Source organism: Cinclus cinclus, chromosome 3 (genome assembly GCF_963662255.1).
Source record: "Cinclus cinclus chromosome 3, bCinCin1.1, whole genome shotgun sequence".
NCBI classification, from domain to species: Eukaryota; Metazoa; Chordata; class Aves; order Passeriformes; family Cinclidae; genus Cinclus; species Cinclus cinclus.
In genome coordinates, this window is record NC_085048.1 from 98,880,784 (window position 1) to 98,901,927 (window position 21,144).

At 35.1% G+C, this 21,144-nt stretch overlaps 1 protein-coding gene across 18 annotated transcripts in view; it reads right to left on the minus strand.

Moving 5' to 3' along the window:
• Nucleotides 1-21,144, minus strand: part of NRXN1 (neurexin 1) — a 672,652-nt gene that overhangs the window by 581,606 nt on the left and 69,902 nt on the right. For 10 of the 18 annotated variants that reach the window (XM_062490539.1, XM_062490534.1, XM_062490532.1 and 7 more), the window contains exons 2-4: nt 17,386-17,403; nt 12,756-12,785; nt 11,933-11,944 (exon numbers count right to left, since the gene is read on the minus strand). The exons of 4 other annotated variants lie outside the window; for them this stretch is intronic. In XM_062490539.1, the coding sequence (XP_062346523.1) occupies nt 11,933-11,944; nt 12,756-12,785; nt 17,386-17,403 (60 nt within the window). The remainder of the gene's footprint in view (nt 1-11,932; nt 11,945-12,755; nt 12,786-17,385; nt 17,404-21,144) is intronic. 4 more of the 18 variants (XM_062490535.1, XM_062490531.1, XM_062490529.1 and 1 more) reach the window with 3 other exon arrangements.

The window sequence follows — 21,144 nt, forward strand, 5'->3', positions numbered from 1 at the left end:
ACCCAAAAAAATAACCCCAAAACCAAAACAAAGCAGAAGAAAAAAACAGCCCAAAAGCAACGTGCACAGATTTTAAAAAGAAATACACACCTCTCAACAACATTCAAAGTTTCTCCTCTTTCTTTCTTGTCCTGTGTTACTGCTGATAAATTTCTCTTCCCAAACCATCCCAGACTGGCATTAATGTCTTCTTGTTTTCATTCCTAGTACCTCTTTACAGAAAAACCTTCTACAATAAGCTCAAACACTGAAGCAGTCAGAGGTGTTCCATGTAGAGTTACTAAAAGAAAACTAATCTGGATTTTGAATCAGAGATTCTGGAATACTGGAAAGATTTTTTTTTTTTCCCAAATAACATGCCTGATCACATCAACAGTCATGACCACACTTTACGGTTACTCAGACATCTGCTGATACTGTCAGCAGATGCACCACAGGCAAATTAGGAATTAAGAACCATATTTTGAGGTACAGAAAGTTCATGCTTTAACTGCCAATCAGGTTTTCCTCAGTCCTTCAGCATAATGAAAGACACTGTGCAACCACAAGTGCATCAGGGCTTCATCAGTTCTCCTGCTAAACAATACCTCTTGTAAACAGACACAACACAAGATAAGAAAAAATATAAAATATATTGCAAATGTAAAGAAAAAATAAATTGTGTGGTGCTTTTCTCACATCTATTAATTTTTGTGAATTTGAATATTATAATCCAACATAAATTTTACAAAATTACTTAATTATAAGTGCTGGAGGGTCTAGGGTTGTTTTTTGAATGGCTTTTTAATGTTTTGTTTGCTTTTTGCAGTCAATTCCTCTGTATCAGCCTTCAAACATATGATATCATCCCCATAGTGACGTTTTAATATGTCCTGTTCTCAAACACTCTCCAGAAATTAATTCTCTGAGAGCACCAGATGCTGCCAGTTCTGAGGGATGACACTGAGACCAAGTAGGAAGCTGCTCAGAGAATTTCTGAAGTGCCCACACTCACTGTGCAGCAGCACAGGAGGAACCTGGGGCATGGATTTGCCATGTATTTGAAGCCTGTTCCTCTGTAACACACCACTATAGCTTGAACACAATCCAAAAACTTGGAAAAATAGCACTCATCTTTTCCTCATGAGTCCCACTTCTCAGTCTGAATCAGAATTCCGTATCCCACTTCCCTATGGCTTTTCCCCACAGAGTAGGTTCACTGACGGCTGCATAAGTACCAGCTTCATTATGAATTAGTTAGATTAGAAAACAAGGGCAGATGTTCCAAAAGAGAGGTCTCCTCTTAGCTACACATAGAGATGCTTCCATATATCTATTAATAATTAATGCATAAAAGAATAAGGGAAAAATTATTGGAGAGATATTTTTCTCCATCCAAGTGAATACGACTTTTCATTTTTCCCAGCGACTCATATTCAGCTGCTTGTACAAATATTTGATGCACTGCATTAATAAATTATCAAACAATAAAATGTTAATAAATCAGAGGCTGCTAAATCTGCAAAGTGTGTAACTGAACACCATTAATGAAGTATAGAGGATATATATCAAAAATTTGTTTTCCTCCTCCTCCCTGATAGTAAACATGTATTACCAGGGAAAGGTTTGGAATTTTTTAAAGAGAAATATTCTAACTCCATTAAATTAAATAACTCCTTAATTTTTTTCATATGTCCTGGGAGAAATGACATAGTCCCATTTGTCTTCTTGAATTTTAGCAAATAACAGGATATTTTCCTGGCTACAATGAACTGAACATTAAGAAAGTGTTTGAAGTCTTCATGAATAAAAATAATTCTGATGTAGAATAATAAGTCTTTCAATAAAGTAGCCTATGATTCCATCCTCTCCTTTTGTGGGAACATATTGGAAATAAAGAAGACTACTTGACTCTCAGTGAATACAAATTTTGAATGGTGAGGTTCAAAGATAAACTAAATATTAAAACACCGATTTCAGTCTTTTAATTAAAAGACTCTTGGTCTTATAAGTTTGAATCTTTCTTCTCTAATTCAGATCACTCTTATGGGACTGTGTCACCCTCTAGTTTATAGCAATTCCTAGCTTAGATCACAATTTCTATTCCTCATTTAATGTTCCAGCTTTGTATAAGCGTTTTTCCCTGGATAAAAGTGTAGATATGAGCAGCTCCAGCTTTGCTGCACAAACAATCCACAACAACGCTTTGCCCGGGGTTTATCTGGTGTGTAGCAGTCACTGTTTGACAAGGTAAGTTCATTTCTTACAGTATAACTTGGAGACCTCCAAAACCCAATGCAAATGTGTTATGAGAACCTGTGTAAAATTAAAAGACTGAATAGTATAATGCTCCTGAATATGAGTTTAACTACTGTATTCAATTCAAAGTATTCAAAATAAATAACCACAGCAAAATATTGAAGTTTGAGGGAGATTAACCTCCCTTTGATTCACTCTTCCATATGTTTGAGGTTTTCCCATTAAGGTGTTTTAGTTTTCATGTTACATCCTGGCTTAAGGGAATGCTTTGAATTGTTTTTCCAGTTAGTCCATAAGGGCTTGACTTGGGGGAGCTCACTGACATGTAATTCCATCTACACAAGAAACATGATAAAAGTGTCACTAATGAAGCAAAAGTGGTGTGGCTCTTTTAATATGTGACCATTTTCTTACATGCTACCACAGTAATTTTCCTGTTCTGTGTGGTTCATAGACTTCAAGGCCAGAAAGGCTGTTTTTGATTATCTATTCTCATTTTCTGCATAATACAAATTACAGGCTCTCAGCTAGTATATGAGAGACCTCCTCTTTAAGCAGTTTAATGGCTAAGAACCTAGTAAATGTATTTTTAGACTTTCTGAAGCCTACTCTTCTGACTTGAGTCCCAAGAGTATGCCAGCTAGGTAGAGGAATATAGACACATTCTTGCCTCCCAAGGTGGATAATTAACATGACCTATATATATGTACATTTCTAAGAGTTATATGTACTTATTAAAAGCCATAGGGCTGATATACAGATCTTTTAGGTTTTTGAAAAGGAAAATATTAATTAAACGTTCATTTTGCTTTTATAATAACTCGATAAGCACAGAACTCTCAAACACCTGTTTCTTTAACAAGCCTATTCATTTCAGGGACAACCAAAATGAATAGTCTTGTTAGCAAGGTGTGTTTTCCTGGAAGATAGAAAAAGTGACACATAAGGATATATGAGTAATTTTTATTATACATTTGTCATTATATAAAGCATTATAAAATCTAAGATCCATTTCTGAGAGATAAAGTGATGAAATATAGCAGGTTCTATTTACTTTCTAATGTGACTAACATCCTGAATATGGCTCCATGTATGTACAGTTAATATGCATTGTTAACACAATTGTTGAGGAATTTGTCCTTTAGAGTTGTAAATTACTTACTCTGTTTTAATCCATACATTCAGTGCTTCCCAATATTTTCAAAAGAAATACAGGAATTTATCCTCTTCACAGCAGCCTAAGCAGCCCCTTTGCTCTGGGGAAGTATGTAGCAGTAGACTAAGAGTGGGACCCAGGTAGATTTGTGTAATGCTCAGAATATAGATTTGCCATAGATATTTTCCTGTCTCATATAGGATGTATAAAAGTTCTAAGATAAAATAAGATAAATATGTTGCATGAGAATCACACAGAATTACTAATTCCCAAGTCTAGTTTTGTTGGTCCAGTCTTGCACTTAGATACCTTTACGCTATTCTTTTCTGAAATACAAATTTTCTTCCAGTATTAAAACACAGTCACAGTCATGAGCAGTATTCTTATTTGAATAATTCACTGCAGAGAAGTACAGAGACAAAAAAAAACTGCTAAGGACATTAAAAAATATCAGTGCGTGACTGACAGTCACAGCTGCATTTTTTGTGTTTGAAGATGCATAATGATATAAGAACTTCAGAACTTAGAGGGTTAACCACAAAATTCATGGTTTTCAGAAGCATTTGGATGAAATGAAAGCACTAGTTCACTACTTGTAACCCAGTTGTGTTTGGGTAAAGGAAGATTAAATTAAAATAGAGTTCTGAAATCTCCCATCTCCTTTGTGATGGTGTTAACATAAAGTAGTGTTACAGTTCAGTATAACTACGGCCAAATGACTCTTATAAAATTAAAAATTACATAAAAACTAGTAAGCAGTTGCAGTTAATACAAATAGTATCAAATATCAATTTAAATAAATTTAATAAATTTTAATAATATCCACTGATAGTGCAAATAGCATTGTCAAACAGGCATTTGGCTTTGAAACTAATTTTTGCTCTTTTTTGCACAGCTTCAATAGTAAAATCACAACTTGTAAACATAGTTTTCAATAGTGATTTACATGTAAGTGACTTTGGTGGGGTTTTTAAAAATATTTCTTATAGACTTGTGGAAATACTAAATGTGCCATGTAAGACTATGTGGTTAAGTAGAGCCATTAACTGAGAAAAATCAAAAGACCAGTTTGTATTACCAGCAAAAGGCCATCAATGCCCTTTTTTCTGAGATCAAAAGCACTTATCTGGCACCTTTTGATGCAGCTCAGGTTCTTCCTAACAGAGATGCTCAGGTTCAATGAAATAGGAAATCAAGCAAATGCTTCCTGACTTCTAGTCCTAGAGAGGGATGTTACTGTTGGCTGGGAGTGGGGTCGTGTAAGTACCAATGCAGCTGTCATCAGGAACCTCTCAGGTTTTTGTCAGCTAAAAGGTGCTTCAGAAGCAGAGTATTAATGGTCATAGAAAGACATTAAGCTTCCTTTTCTTTGGGTGGATACTCCTGAAAATGGAATAATCATGGCTCATGAATGGAACTCAGCAATAGACCTGTTAGCTAAGGGTAACCCCAGTGAAAATTTTCCAGATTTATACTCATTTAATGCTGAATTTTGCTTTCCAGGCAGACTCCCCTCTGAAGAATGTGCAAAGGCAGATGAAAGGAATTTGACCCAGCTGCTTTTATTTCCTCCCACCCCCAATACAGAGCAGCTACTGAAGTCAATGCTATGATGCCAGCAGTACCAGGTGTTCTATGGTAGCCTCTTGCTATCCAAGGTTGCTCCTATACAGCTTTATTAGTTGCCAGTGAACCAGTCCAGATGCCTCCTTTCTTTAAAAAACAAATATCTACTTTGAGTAGGAGGAAAAAAAAAGTCCCAGAACCTCTAAATCATAGCAGCAAATTCAAAAATTGCCTTTAAATGAAATGCAGTGCTGATCAAAAGATTGTTCTAAGTGGGTGCCAACAGAAGAAAAAAACCTCACCTTGAGTTTAGATTTAATGAGAAAGAAAGGACTCCTTTCACTAGAAAAAAATTCATTCAATTAAAAGATTCAGTCACTTTTGGTTCCTCCCATGACTGAAAAAAAAAAACCTAACAATCTGTCTGGACAACAGATTGGTATCTATGAAAACCATTAAAAGAATGATGAGGGCAGAATTTCATAGCAAAGTCCACAATCCATGCTTGGCAGTTATTTTCCATGAGAATCCTCTATGCTCCTGAACTTCCCCATTCATGGCGTGATTTCACTGTTCTGCTTAATCACTCTAGGTGGACCCTTAAGTAAATATAGAAAACTACCTTCAAGCAATTAAGAACATCAGGGTTATAGAAGTCTTTGAAAATCACATAAGAGGTATATTAGTAGTATCAGTGAATATTATATTGTCTAATTAAAAGACTTTAGAGACAACTTGATAACTCAAATTTCTATAGTTTCTAAGTACCTTAGCATGCTAGTATCACCAAAAGAAATTCCTGCCAAGAGTAGTTAAAAAATTTGTATGAAGCATTCTTATTTCTAAAAGAACAATTGATTCTGACCTGACTATTTAAATATTTTTCAATTGTTTTGCAGGGAGTTCTTCTTGATAGAAGAATATCATTATAATGTGCATTTAAAGAGCATAGTCTCCATTTTCAGTTATACCAATACAATTTTTAAGGCAGTCTTCTTAAGCATTCTCCACTTTGATTAGATCTAGTTTCTTTAGAAACTGTGATAAAGAGTTTACTGCAGAATATTGCAATCCTGCATGTAGACAAATCTTAGAGATGTTTGAAAATACTCTTCCTTGGGGCTCTGATTTCTTTCCACTTAACTGGTGAAACTCCACTGAGCATGATTGATTTGATTAATGTTAAAATCAGCTGAGACTTCTGTTATGAGTGAGATGTACAATAATTTCCAATTACTTTTGATTTTCACTGAAATAATAGAAATTAGATTCTGCTGGGCTCATTTGTTTAGTTGCTTGGACTGAATTTTATCCTTGGAAAATACAGTGCAATCTTAGGGTGAAATTGAAATCTTTAGTGTCACTCTGCTGATGTATTTGGCTCACAAGGAGGTTCAAGGATATTCTAATATCCAAAGAATACACCTCTTTCAAATACCTGCTTCATTGGAAATGTCTCTGTATAAAAGTCTCATGGAATTTCACTGTGCAAAAAAGATACAGGCCACTGCAGCTTTAAATTCTCATTTTCTATGTACATTTACACATACATCAAAAGAAAAGTTTGCTTTAAGGAAGAAATGATAAGTTTTCCTATTTCCTTATTGCTTACCTGCTGGCTTTTTGTTTTGTTTAGTTTTTTTTTTTTAACCTCTTCAGAGTGACAGTTTAACTGTTTTCCATCCTAAATAAACCTGCTCATACTTTTCGTTCTGAAATACACATTCTTAATCTTGAAAGAGCTTTAATATTATTTTGAAAGGTTCTCTGCCAGCATACCTATCTTCTGGATAAACCTATGCTCAAAGTGGATCCTTGTGCTGGAGAAGCCAAAATCTTACATAAGTGCTATCTCAACCACAGTGTTTAATGGACCCAGCAGAAATCTACACATTTGCAAATATAACATTTTTTTTTTACATTAAATCCTTCAGAGTTACATATTTTTTGTCTTTCCTCTGAATCCATAAAAAGTCTATGAAAAACAAACACGTTACATGATAATTTTGAGTGATATCAGAATGATTCAGGACATGGTAAATTTTTTATTTTCATGGTAGTAAGGCATTAGAACTCTGGATGTGGATTGGACATTACCATGTGGTGATTTTATTTTTAAAATAAGTTTTTTCCCCTTTTGTCAGAAAGTTTTCTTGATATTTGTGGCAGGTCCTTATAATTTCTTTTCATACTGCTGATGAGGAATTAGCCATCTCAGACAGAATTTTGAGTATGTGTGTCTCAAGGAAGAATTTGCATTTCTGCTCCTGATGTTGGTTGGTTTCTTTTGAGCCATGTGCTTCAGATAGAAAACTTCTTCAGCAGCCATTTTCTGCTGTAATTTTTTTTTTCTCCTTGGAGACCATTAATTGATCATATTTCAACATAAATTTGAATCTTCAGCTTTAAGTGGCAGTATTCCAGGTTTGCAGGGTAACACCCACTGAAGTGCAAGGAAATTACTTGCTTCAATGCATCACAATAAACACTTAGTGTATAGTTCATTATGATATTCAACCAAAATTTGAATGCATCGACAATGCAAATATAAGGATCGTACAAATATTTATTGGAATATATATTTATAGGTATAGGGATATGCATTACACAAAAAAACTTAATTATAATAGTTTTGGTGAACAGCAGCATCTATTCAACTATACTTATGAGATTCTTTAGAAAAAAAAGAAATCATTACAGAAAAAGATATGATGTGCAGCTACTACTCTTTGGAGTAATTTGAGTAACTTTATATTTAAAATATGAATAAATTTAATTTATAAAAAATGTAATGCTCATTAAAATGCTCATGAAAATAACGGTAATTTTATAAAGAATATTTTTTAAATTCTTATGCTCATATTTTTGTAAATTTTCCAAGACTTTCAAAATGTTTTGAACTTGTTAAGTGGAGGTTAAATTTTTACACCTTGTTGATTTGTTCCTTTTTATCAGTAGAAGCAACTACAAGATTGAGTGGGGAAGCTCAAGTTATCCATTCCTCTCCCATAACATCACCTAGAAACAATTTCAGTTACCCAACCCTGGCAACCCTATTGTGTATCAAACCCCTAAATTACCTCACTTCGGTTCTAGCAGGGAATCTTTTCCAACCAGCTGCTATCACCTAGGATATACAACTATATGAACAAGCCCAGAGAGTCAGGAATGCCCTCCATCTGTGTTTTGCCAGGCAAAAGCCAACTGTGGTTGAGAAGGCATGAAACAGGGCACTGAGCCAAAATAAGGAGCTGAGCTTGAGTCCAGGGATGTACCAAAGTACCTATGGGGGTCTGGACTGTTGGGGGCTTGGGTCAGGGAAGGCTGGGCTATGGGTGTCTCCCAGGCTCCCTCTGAAGCAGCAGACACAAAAGCAGGTGAGGAGAGAACAGGTGTGACAACAGTCCACGAAAGGTCAGAGAGTGCAAGAAGCCCAAACCATTTTAGTTCTTCAAAACCAGGGCAAAAATGAAAGTTATTACAGTAAGATGAACTTGGTTTTGCAGGAAGGTTAATGACCAAATTCTACACAGTGTGATGTTAGGGAATATTACTGGCACAAGGTGAGATTTGTGTGACATGACACAAGCACTACATAATCACTTAGCTATAACATACCACTTTTATGCTCATGATTGTTTAAGGATTTAGTTAAATTGCTTTTATTTTTCAGTGCTCTATTTTTCCAGCTGTCAAATGAAATGTGTGATTGATAATTTAAAAATTTGTGGTGTCACTCTGGTGTTAAGATATTGCATGATAGTATGTACAATAAAAAACTTGCCCTACTTTGTCAAAGATGTTGACACACACATAAATTGCCATTCTGAAGTCTTTCTTCAGCATTTACACACAGTATAGCAAATACCAGCGTATCAAAAGACTGCAATCTAATACAATAAATTGCAGTTGTACTATCAATCTTTTGGTAGAAACACTTATTGCTCAGCTAGCTAACATTTAATAGCTTTTTATGAACCTGAGTGACTCATGTATAATTTAAGGCTGCACATAATCTCTAAAATAATAGAACAGGAGTATGAACATAGTATGTAGGTACAGAATGAGTAATATATATAGTCAAAAGTATGATAATCACATATAAATAAACTATAGGTAAAAATATGTATAGGCTTAAGAGAACTGCAGTATAAAAAATTTGTTCAGGCGCAAATTTGTTTGAGGCAAACAAATCTGCCTGTTATGAACAGCAGATTTAAGGTTTGCTTTGAATTCAAACAATTGCTCTGAGTAGCATTTTCAAGAGGTCTAATAAAACCATCAACACCATTTACAAACCTTACCATGCCTGTCTACATATTTTCACTATCAGAGCTGTGACAGCCCCGCTGCTAAATTTCTATACAGGTAGGTTATTTCCAGGGAATGAAAGAGGAATTCCTTAATATTTCTGAATATATGGTGCTTGTCAGAAAATAAACAAATGCCAGTATAACTAAAAGACTGCATATCTGCCTAGAATTAGGCATAGGATCTACGAGGAGTAGTTTGTGGGGAGATTATCCAGAGTATCCCAATTTAGACTTACTACTAAATGACAAACATCAGGGGCATTGTGAGATGGTACTGAACTTAGTATTGCTTGCCCAGTTGGAGACACTGCCTCATCTGTCCTTCCTCTGTAAACACCAGGTCCCTACCTTGTTAATAACACCCTGCCCTAATTCGGAAGACACACTGATTTTTTTTTTTTTTTTTTTCCTTTTCCAGTATCCCAAAGAATACCTACACAATTAAAGAAGATGGTGGCACTTCAGCCATTTATACTCTTCAGGACAAATTACATTTTTAAGCTTATGAGAAGTATTTTATTGCTTATATTTCCAAAATAAGATTAATTTATTACAGAATCACCCAGAATTTTGCAATTACTGCCCTTACATACTTCTCAAGGAATGGAACTTATAACAAAGGTGTTTCCTCTTTCTTCCCTTCATTCATTTCCAACACCCTCCTTTCCACCACCCTCCTAATTTTTTTATATTGTCATGAGTTACAAATGTGTGTTATCACAACTGTTTCAAGGCCACATGTTTCAATAGTTGATATTAGTAAAGTTTCAGGATAGTCAAAAAAATGATGCTGTTTTTTGCTGGTTGAGGATATGGCTCAACATTGAGGGATATTTTCTGTTACAAGCAACTGGAGTTGGTACACATATAAACCCTTTCCATCAATTTGAACAAATGTACACCATTATATGTGCAGAAGTACTGTGATTCTCAAAACAGAGTAATGATTATTTCTACATTAATGGGTTAAATTTAATGAAAATCAAAATATGAAAGGAAAAATGCAGTCAAATAATTAAATGATTGGTGGCTGGTGTTTAAATTATATTACATAGCACATTATTGAACATTAAATGTGGCTAATATATACAGGCAATTTTTTAAAAAATATAGTATTTAAAAATTTAAAAATATAAATATAAAAGTCTAAACGTTGCAAAACACTTGAAAAATTTCTGTTTTTTTTTTAAATCTGCTCTCCATGTCAGCTACTATTCATAATAAATATAATATTTAAATCTTAATCCTTTCATACAAAAAATCCCTTTGATGTTGTACAAACTACATAATTTATTCTGTGTACAGAACAATCCAGAAAAAATAATTCTGCTCTATTAATAAAAAATATCTATAATGTCAAAGTTCAGTTAACGAAAAAATGTCATGTTAAGGTAACTGCATCCAGGATATCTACTGATTAGGAATAAGACACTAATAATAATAAATAAGGAAATCATGCATACTAGGTACTGTTAAGAAAGAAAAGGATAAGTCATAGAGCAAACAAAACAAAATTATCTGATAAAACAAAGAAATCAGCTTGTTTTTCATACTTGCTTAAAACTTTTCCTAAGTAAGAAGACTTAGAGCTCCAGAACACACACAACTGTGTAAATGGTATCCCACCTATAGAGGTACAGAGTCTCTCCAGGTGGTCTGATATGAAGAGGAATGGGACACTACAGATTTGTATTTACAGTCTTTGCATCAGATGGACTTTCTAGGTATGGAAGCACTAAATCAGCCAATACACCAACAAACCTGTAAGTTTGTTTCTAATTTAACTACTTAGGAAAGTACAACCATGCAGACTGGATTTCTGATTTATACAAGGAATAGGCATCCCCTGACAAATGCTGAAGATGAATAGAACTGTATTATTCAACATTTGTAACAGAGATTAAATGGCTTTTAATAACCAGCTTCTTATCATTAAAATATATTTACACAATGCCTGTGAACAAGTGTCCTTGTTGCATAACCTGGCGTTTATTTATGCGGGAAAAAAATCTTGCCCCTAATGCACTGTTTCCTCTGAGAGAAGGGAAGTAAACACAACTGGCATTCTTTACATAAAGAAATAAAAAGAATAAAAAAACAATCTGAAAGAAACCCCACACTTCTTTTAGCCTTTATCCTTTCTCATTCCTTTGTCCAATTCTTACCTCAAATATGCTCCAAGTGATTAATTTAATAGGAAAGTCCCAGGGCAAAGACTAGCTAAAGTCAGTGCTATTCCCAAACAGAACGTACATCAAGCTGTGGACTGACCCTGCACAGATTATCCCCAGAGAGTTTCTACTGAACAACATCACACTTTTTTTCTGGGTCTAGTGGTTTAGACTACAGCTCTTTGAGAACAGAAAAAGGCATACCTCAAAATGTGCCTGTTATTTCATCCTGAGCATTTCCTATAGCTGTAGCCTCTTTTATCACTGCCAAAGCTTTACATCTCTCACAAAACCAGGAAACAAACTTAGAAAATGGTCAGCCTGTACTTTAATATAATTCTCCTTACCTTGATATCCATGAAATATTTACTGTAAGAATATACCTACCTCATGTTATCAGTGCAAAAAAAAGTTACATTTGCTTGCATTATTTATACATACATTAAAGTATACTGATGGTATTAAAAATAAAGAAAATCATGTAATACCTTTACTTTTACCTATGGATTTGGTGAAATGGTTCCATGAAGAAAGCATTTCCAGACAAAAAGAGAATAAAGGAGAGAAACAACAGTAAGAGTCATGAGTACATGTAAATGCAATAGTATCTGAACATGAAGAAACAAAGTATAAGGTAAGTGTCTGAAGACAAATGGAGATGAAATCAGTGTCATATTAGGGATTTTGTTTATTTCTTCCCAATCATGTACATGCAGAGAAACACAGAAATAACCCATGCTTAGATAAGAAAAACTGCCACAAATGTAACATGGACAAAGATTAGGAGGAGAAAAAAAAATCACTGGTTTTGGTAGGCAGCAAAATTGTACTCTCAGCATTCCAGAAGCCAGGAGCAGGTGCTTTCTGCACATATCCAATCAGCCATGCATTAATGCAAATGGACTCTTCAATGTGCACAGTGTTACAAGAGGAGCATCTTCTTTCAGGAGCAATCTGAAGAGTGGTCTTGCACTTTGTTTATGTTTTATAGGATCACCCATAATTGTATTTTCTGATAAGTCCATGAAATTTTCTTAATCACTTCCTTATTTCTCTCAGCTCTTTTTACTTAGTGTATTGCAAGAGAGGGAGTTGAGGAGGCAGAAAGGACAAAAGCTTATGGAGCAAACAAAAAAAAAAAAAAACCAACAAAAAGTGAAATAAGAAAAAGATGTGACTAAAACCATGTGTTTCTTTGCAGCCAAAGATAGCTTTCAAGCATTTGCCCATCGGTTGCAGTGATGGATTCAAAGCAGCTACAGAACAAGAAGAAACAATGAAAGCAGAGTGGAAAAGGAACAGAGCCCATACCTTGGTCGCCCATCATCAGGTGCGCCAGACCTTGAAGGGAAACAAGAGCACAGTCAGCAATGAACAAGGGAGCACGGGAAGGTGGTGTTGTCACACTGACAAAAATGTTTTGTGACAGGCATCTGTTTCCTATAAGATGTCTGTATCACAGAGGGAAATCAGAGCATTTTTCAACCACTGGTTGGAATGCTTTGGGCTACGAGTAACAGAACTGCAATTCAAACACTGGGTGCTGTTTTATTGTATATTTTTTTTTTCTGCGCAGTATTTGAAATGACAGAAAATAATACAATGCTTTCAAATCCAACCAATTCCTTTAATAATCCGTCTGTCTTTATTGTATTTTGATTATGATTATTATTATTATTATTGCTTTGAACACTTTGCTGAGAGGACTTCCTGTCCTCTGCATGTGAAATAATATTAAACCCTGGAGAAGTTTAAACCTGAAAAATGGGCTGGGTCTGGTCTTTTTCCCCTCATAAAAAAAGAGCATTTCAGGTAATTAAATAAAATTTCTTCATCACATTGAAATGACAATGCAAAGAATGTCTCCTTATTTGTGTGAAATGTGACAGTAGAATGAATTTGTTTCAGAGAAGGCAAATCATTACATATGCAATGTAAAATACATAGCAATAAAGAAAATTTAAGTGTCAGCTTCTGCAACTACTTCATAAATTTGTGAGAAATAGATTTTGTTTTATACTTATATTGTGAGATGAAATCCCATCTCACCAGAATAGGTCTAGTGACATTTCAAAGCAGATGTCCATAATTATAATCGCTCATCCAGAGCCAAATTTTGTTACTCTTCAAGAAAAAAATATGCGACTTTTTAAATTCATGATAAAAAATGAGTATAATGTCATGTTGGGGGAATATTTTTCTTAGATAAATGAAGGGATTTTTTTTTTCATTTTTTAATGTCTGATTTAAAAATCAGGCTTATTCTTGTTGCATTTAGCTGTTTTAGGATCCATTTCAGAAGTTATTGGTTGCTCATGTATTAAATAAGCTCCTCTTCTCCAAAAGCAATACATTATTTTCTTAATTGCAATTAATTGAAATGAATTCACACAAAGAAGGTGAGCAATAAAATATATTTCTCTTTATTGGAAAGCAGATTTCCTAGAGAGAGAGTTTCTGTGATTTCTAATTCACAAAGAAAATTAGGTGCACAAATGACTCATGCTACTTGGGGGTAGTTCAAAGAAGATACACCCGACTTCAACCAGTCCAAATGATTGTCTCTTATCAGTTCCAAATCTCAAGTGATGTTCCAAGTGGACTAACAATGGTTTTGTTGAATTACTGCTTTTTAATGTCACCAGTTTTAGATGTGTAGTTAAACTGAAAGGCCTGATGTGCCTCATCCCTTGTGCAATAAATTCTGTTTCCAAATACAGAACTCTGCAGCTGGTGGGATTACCTGGGGCTCACAGCAATGTAAATGAAAGCTGACTGTGATCCTGAAGGGATGCCTGCATCAGCATTGCTTGGGAAGCCTCAGATACTTGTACTGGCAGTTTGCAGATTGTGAAAGAGAATAGAAATGTTTTCAAAGCTGTTTTTCCTCTGTAAGTGTTGCTGCAAGAGAGACTCACTGAATAGATAAAGACTAGGTGATATTTTAAATTCATTCTTTTAGTCCTGGGTGTCTTTGTTTGGATCCACTGACACGTGGCCTTTTGGAAGTATCAGTCTCTTCTTGTGATTAATTAACTTGTCTTTTGGGTCTTAACTTTTGGTGTTGGCAACTATAGCAACAAATCTCAGACTTTTGAATTGACCCTAATTGTATTGGATAAAGGCAAATTGAATGCAGTTGGACATTGCAACATCTTTTTCTTTAATGAAACAGTGACTTTTCAGCCACTACTTTATGTGAGATCTTTCAGCTCCTAGAGAAGGTATGAAACAAATCACTGTCCTGTCTGCCAGGGGGATGCAAAGAAGGTGATCTCACATTTACATATGAACTTCATAGCTATACAAACCTAAAGAAGAGTCTAGCTTCAGATTATCACTGCTTGATAGCTACTGTTTATGATAAAATAATATGTGAAATTGCTCAGTTCCAAATAGATGACTCTTACATAGTTTGGAAAAAAATGCAAACAGGAGCAGTACCTCCCAAAAACATCATAAAAACTACTTGAATTTTAAGAATCACTTACAGTGTTTGATGAAAAAAGGCAGTTGAATTATTGTAAAAGGTATACACTGCACAAACCAAACATCTACTAATTAAAAAATGCAGTACTACTTCTCAAGACACTGTATTTTGTTTCACTCTTTGTGTTACTTTATTTGCAAGTGGTAAGGTGCCCTATGCTTCCTTGCCAAAGGCACATGATGATACTTACCTTCTTTTATATTTTTGCAATCTATGGATGAAGGCTATTGAAGAGTGAAAAATTACTAGTACTGTACCTGTTCATTCCACAGAATGGTTTAAAATGATACAGCTAAATCTGACATGATAGCAATCACTGCTAGATTTGCAAAATGAAAGACTGCTTATAATAGACCTGGGAAGTTTTATCCTTAAGTAACCATGTATACACATCCCATACATTGAAAATACTCATTTGTGCACCATTACTTTAATTTCTTTATGAATTAGGAATTCAAGATTTAGAAGGAAGCCCTCATGTGTGATCCACTCCAACTTTCTCCTGAACTTGGTTCTGAGACAGTTAACGAGCACAGGGTGGGATAGTGGAAGGGGATATGAAGATAGGATATTGTCATAATTTGGTGTGTGAGTTCCATGCAAAGCACAGGCCAAAAAAAAAAAATTTAAACATGATAAACCTGCAGTGAAGGTATTAAAGTGTAGTACAACTTCAGTAAAATGAAAAAAACAGTAGCCTTTTTTTACCAGCAGTATACACAAAATTGAATACTACATATTTCTGTTTGCTTATGTCATCTAATTTACAGAGATGCTCAGATATCACAGAGATGAAAGATGAAAAATTTTAGTTCAGAATTCAAGTTGTGGCTTTGGATAGAAAATTCTATGCTTCAATTTTTTAAATATTCATGCTTTGTAACTTTAATGTATGCCTAAGTATCCAGATCTGTGTTGGAATAAATTTAAGGTTGCAGTTTAAAGAATTAGGTTCAGGTAAAGTCTGGATTAACTGTTATCCAGGTTTTATCTTGTACTGCTGTGCATAAATGAATATGTGAAATGCAGTTGAACCTCCTTATCTAGTTATACCACACTTAATTCAAATTTTGAGGCTCATGTTGACACCAGCAAGAGTTCTATGCACAGATCAAATACAAGATTAGGTAGTTATTTCTAGGCTTTTATGTCTTTCAGCTAGAATTTCTATCCCAGTGTTGCTGAATACATTTTTATCTCAAAATGGAAATGAAATTTTATTGACATGTGCCCACTAGTAAAGCACCAGAATTGTCTGAATTTTCCTTCTCCTTGGAAAAACATATATATTAATAAATTTGCAGAGCATCATTTGCATGCTAAATGTGAGCACCCATCTTCACCCTTGAATACAGCAGCACAGAGAAATGAAGCACTAGCACTTCAAGTCTTCTTGAGAAAATCACCCCTGAACAGGCAGTCCGTGGCCCATGGTGAGTCGAAACCTGAACGAACTCAGGCCCCAGAGTGGCTCACATGAGCACCCTGGGTCAGAGTCATTCCAGGACAGTCACTATGCATATGAGTTAGCTTGCAAACTCCTTGCTTTTAAAACAACTTTTAAAGTATTGGAATGAAGTAAAATGAAAGCAATTTTTCAGTTCAGATAGGTAAACTAATTTTTTCAAATAAATGATTGTTTATTCAGTATGCAAAGATTCACCCCAGAGAGACTTTTAAAGACATTTGTACATAAAAAAGCACCTGCAGTTTTTGGCTTATAAGCAAAAAGACTTTAAAACTACCATATATTTGCATGTTTTACCAACTAATAGACTTACTTACCAATATTCAGGATAGTTGGCATTGTGCCTTAGTTTCCACTGCCCTATGCCATCCTTTCTTTAAAGGAACTTAATTACATACCAACATAATTATTAAAATCACATGCTGCTTCTTTTATAACGTCCAAAAATCATTATGATTGAAAGTTAGACAGAAAACCTTTTTTCCTAAAGCTTTGTGCTGTAAACGATATTAGAGTAAGCAAGGTTTGCAGCATTAAAAAGAAAAGCACTTTCCATTTTCCTCAGTAATTAAAAGATGGGAATTTAACATGCATTACTATCTTATTTGGAGGATTTAGGCTCCACATTGATGAGACAAATAGTTTCCTGAAATGTTTTTCATACAGAACATGAGAAGAAATCAGTCCTGCAAATCTCCAGAAAGATTTTGGATATGGTATCAGTCACATGAGTACAAATCCTGTTGTTTCAGAGAGGATAATCTGGAATTACAGCATAAGGCCAAGGAGCCTTGCTTGTGTTCTGTATGAAAAAATAAATCACATCTATTTAATAAACTTGTCTGCCTGTATGGGGCGAAAAATACAACTTACCGTAATGACTGATATGTGTACTTTTATAACATTAAACAGAAGGAAAAAAAATCCCCACTGAACAGAGGGGGGAAACAAGAGCTTAGGAGAATAAGGTAGAAAGCACCCACCTTCCACATAGTTGTCTTCTGTAAGCACATAACAGGGAAGGAGAGAAAAGGAAAACATTCATTAAGCAGCATGCAGACTGGAACTTGCCATTGCATGTCTTTATCATGCAAGGCACCAAATACAACATGCAAGTGCTCCATTGCTACAATCCAGAGGGAAAAACAAAAGCACCAGGGAAGCAGTGTTTCCTCTACTTAACAAAATGTATGTGATATGAAATAAATTATTCTTGCCAAAGTGCAAATATTGTACAGGATTTAGTGCATCTCTTTGCACATGCAACTATTATTATTGTTAGTTATTAATCAGAGACATTTTTGTAAGACCTTTTGTGACTGCATATGTTAAAACCACCAGTCATTTGTTATAGACATTCTAAATTAATTTGGTTCTACTTTCCCATTCTGAATTTTCCTGGATGATAAAGTAGTTGATTTTAAACTTCAGATAACTTAAATTCTTGAATATGCTGTGAAAATGTTATCACAGGCAGCATGGCTGATTCTGCAGTCATTAGAGAGGCACTTGATGCCATTAGGTCAAATCTCCAAAACCAGCAGGGAAAAAGTGGAATTTAACTGGGTGGAATAACTCGGGATTGTTGGATAATGTCCTATAGAATTGGTCAGCATCAGTAACTTGCACATTGTGAAAAAAAAAAAAAAAAATCAATCAATTCTCTGTCTGGTACAGCCAGCAAAGGCCACAGCAGTGCCAAGGATAAGTTCTGCCCCTCGAATAGATCAAAGGGCATTTTGCCTAAGGAAAGGCTGCTACCAACAAGCAGCAGCGTTTACCATTGTTTATACCCAACCCAACATCAATATGGGCACAGGAAAGAATGTTACCCCAAAGCTTACAAGGCAAAAGGGGACTAAAAATTGAGCTTCAGTTAATAAAGTGGACGGAATTTAAAGCTGAGAAACAGACTCAGTGTCCTAAAACTCATGTCAGAGTCTACAATCCTCAGCCACTCCACTGGGAAGGTGATTTTGAGGGAGTATTTCTCTGCTACCCATTATGATCATGACTGAGGAGGGAATAGGAGAGAGAAAATGGGAAAGGTAAAATAACAAAGGAAAGCCATCACAAAAGTCAAGGAGATGGACGGTGTGGAGCCAACAAAGAGACAGGGAAGGGTGACACACAGCAGTCTGACTGCCTGGGAGATCTCTCGCTGCAGTTTATGTCACCTCCACCAGCTCTTCCTGGGGAGGGAATACGCAGAAGCCAGTGCAAATTGAAGGACCAGTCTGCCATTACTGCTCATTTCTCATGGAGCCATCTCACAGGAATAGCGCCTTTTTCATGTGACCATGAAACTAAACTAATTTTGATATATTGTAACCCAATAAGAAAATAAGAAAACAAGTTACATAGAATGGGGCTTAATGATATTTTTTAAGCACAGTCATTCCCTCACAGATTGTGCCACTTATCACAGTAAAAAGCCTTTATAAGTTAATGCCAGAAAACAATGACAAAGGTCATCAAAACTTGACAGTATTCCAACAAATAATTTGAAAATTTATCACTTTTAAAATAATACCTCTAATAAATGGTGAATAGTAAGGCTTTAAGGGTTTAGTTATACAATTAGATATTATAATTTGCATTTTCCATTCACATACTCTAAATCAAGAAATAGAATAAAATTCACTGAGATGATGAAGAACACAAAGCTTCACACGATAAAGATATTATATTCTATACACTATGTAAATAGGAGTGATATTTGGAGCAGCTCTTAGCAAAACTTCTCAAAGAGTCTTCTACTGTTAACTGCATACAGGAATTTCCTTTCTGTAAGTAAAAAAAGCCCACACAAACTCAATGAAAAATAAATTAGTTATTTCAACTGTCGTATGACTTCAGGCTCTTTCATCTTTCTGGTTATCAGTGTTGGTGCATTGTAATTCCAACATTGTCATGGTGTTCTTTTTGGTGGCAATGTTTAGCTAAACACAATTTTTTTCAAACCAGCATATGAATTTGCTGACAGACCAGTTCAGTTCCTCATGATGTCAGAGTCAAAGAAAAGGGTTCTGAAAATGACATCATAGGTAGGATTAGGTGGTTAAACTCATCTGGCTACAGGGTTTAGTATATCTTGTTTTATACAATGAGTCTTCCTCTTAGCAATAATCAGTATGCCTTTTTTGACGACTTTCACCAGAAAGATTTGTACTAGATGAGCAGCTTCCCCAAAATATCTGACTGATTAAACTTTTAGCGATAGCAAGTTAAGCTGTCAAAACATTTTGAATTAAATAAAATGGAAAAAGTTGCATTCCCACTCTGTGAATTAAACAGTGCATATAGCCAAACCCCTATGCACTAGTAAACAAGAATGAAAATTTATTCCTCTCCAGGTTTTAGCCATGGTAAGTTAAACCATCTTGAACAGTTTTGCAATCTGAGAAAAAATTAGTTCAGCTTCTTTATGGCACTTTACAAGGCTTTTACATTAATTTAGCATTGAGCACTTTAATTAAGGTAGTTTGTTTCTGATGGCTGATATATTTCCATATCCCTAACACTTCACTTGGCTTTCTTGATTCCCATTTTCTAGCAATGGTTTATTCTTCTAAGCAGAATCTAAGAAGCCAGAACGCCCAAATTCTAGTCTTGCTTTTTTAATCATTTTGCTAACTCCAGCCACTCATAAAACAAAACAAAACAAAACAAAAAACAAACAAACAAAAAAGGAAAAATAAAAACCATTGGAAGTCATGTATACTATAAAGTTTCAGTTCAGAGGGAACTAAATTTTCCTCATTTAAATCAGGAGTAACTGCATTTATGTCATTAAAGTTGCATTGGTGTAAAATTTCTGTACCTGGAGGAGAGTAGAGCCATACTACACATTTCTGTAGCTGCTGATGATTCAGCCACACACAGAATTTACCCACATTTCTATCCATCCACTCTGAGAGACCTTATCATCTACCAAGTAGCTCTGTTGACAGCAGCAGAACCCAAGGTTTTCAGGACCCAAAATGCCTACTCCAAAGGCTGCAGGCAGTGCGCAGAGCAGCTCTTTCCTTTTCTGCACCAGCTGATCGTACCGAGGGCTTTTCACCCTGAAAACAGGTGGCTTTTCCTTCAGCATTCTGACTTCAAAGAGATGTGAGACTTTTTCTGTTTTTCACATTGTACCAAGCTCCTCAGAAGAAGAACTAGAGAGTTCTTATCCACAGCAAATGCTATTTCCAAAACCTTCCCCCATGCCCACCACCAAAAAAATTAATTTCCCTCCTACTTTCTGTGTTTGCAACCTAATTCCTGCAGCCAAAGTTTGCTCTCAGTGCTATGTGTGTAATCTGTTGACTACGCACATCGAGCCAAATACTGAATTGACTTAAATCTGGTGTGACACAGTTGAAATCAGAGGAACTGTACAACTTACACAGGCTGTGAATCTGGCTTATTATCCTCAGATGAATTGTCTCAGGCTGTCCCTACTGAACTGAGAGCAGATTCTGCATCATATCTTTTTTCTGCAGCAAAAGCACAACTAATTCTAATTATTTTAGTGTATCACTCTGATTTAATGATATGAAAATGGGAATCATATTTTACAGTATGTTTTTACTAATTAACGAACTATTTTAATATTCAGTGATTCTTCATGGAAACCTGGACATTAAAAAAAAAAAAAAAACAAACAGAAAAACCCCTGACTCTTTCTATATTTAGTGGCTATTTCTGCTATTACATTTTGTTCATCTGTTAGAGAATTTACACTTTGGTCACAC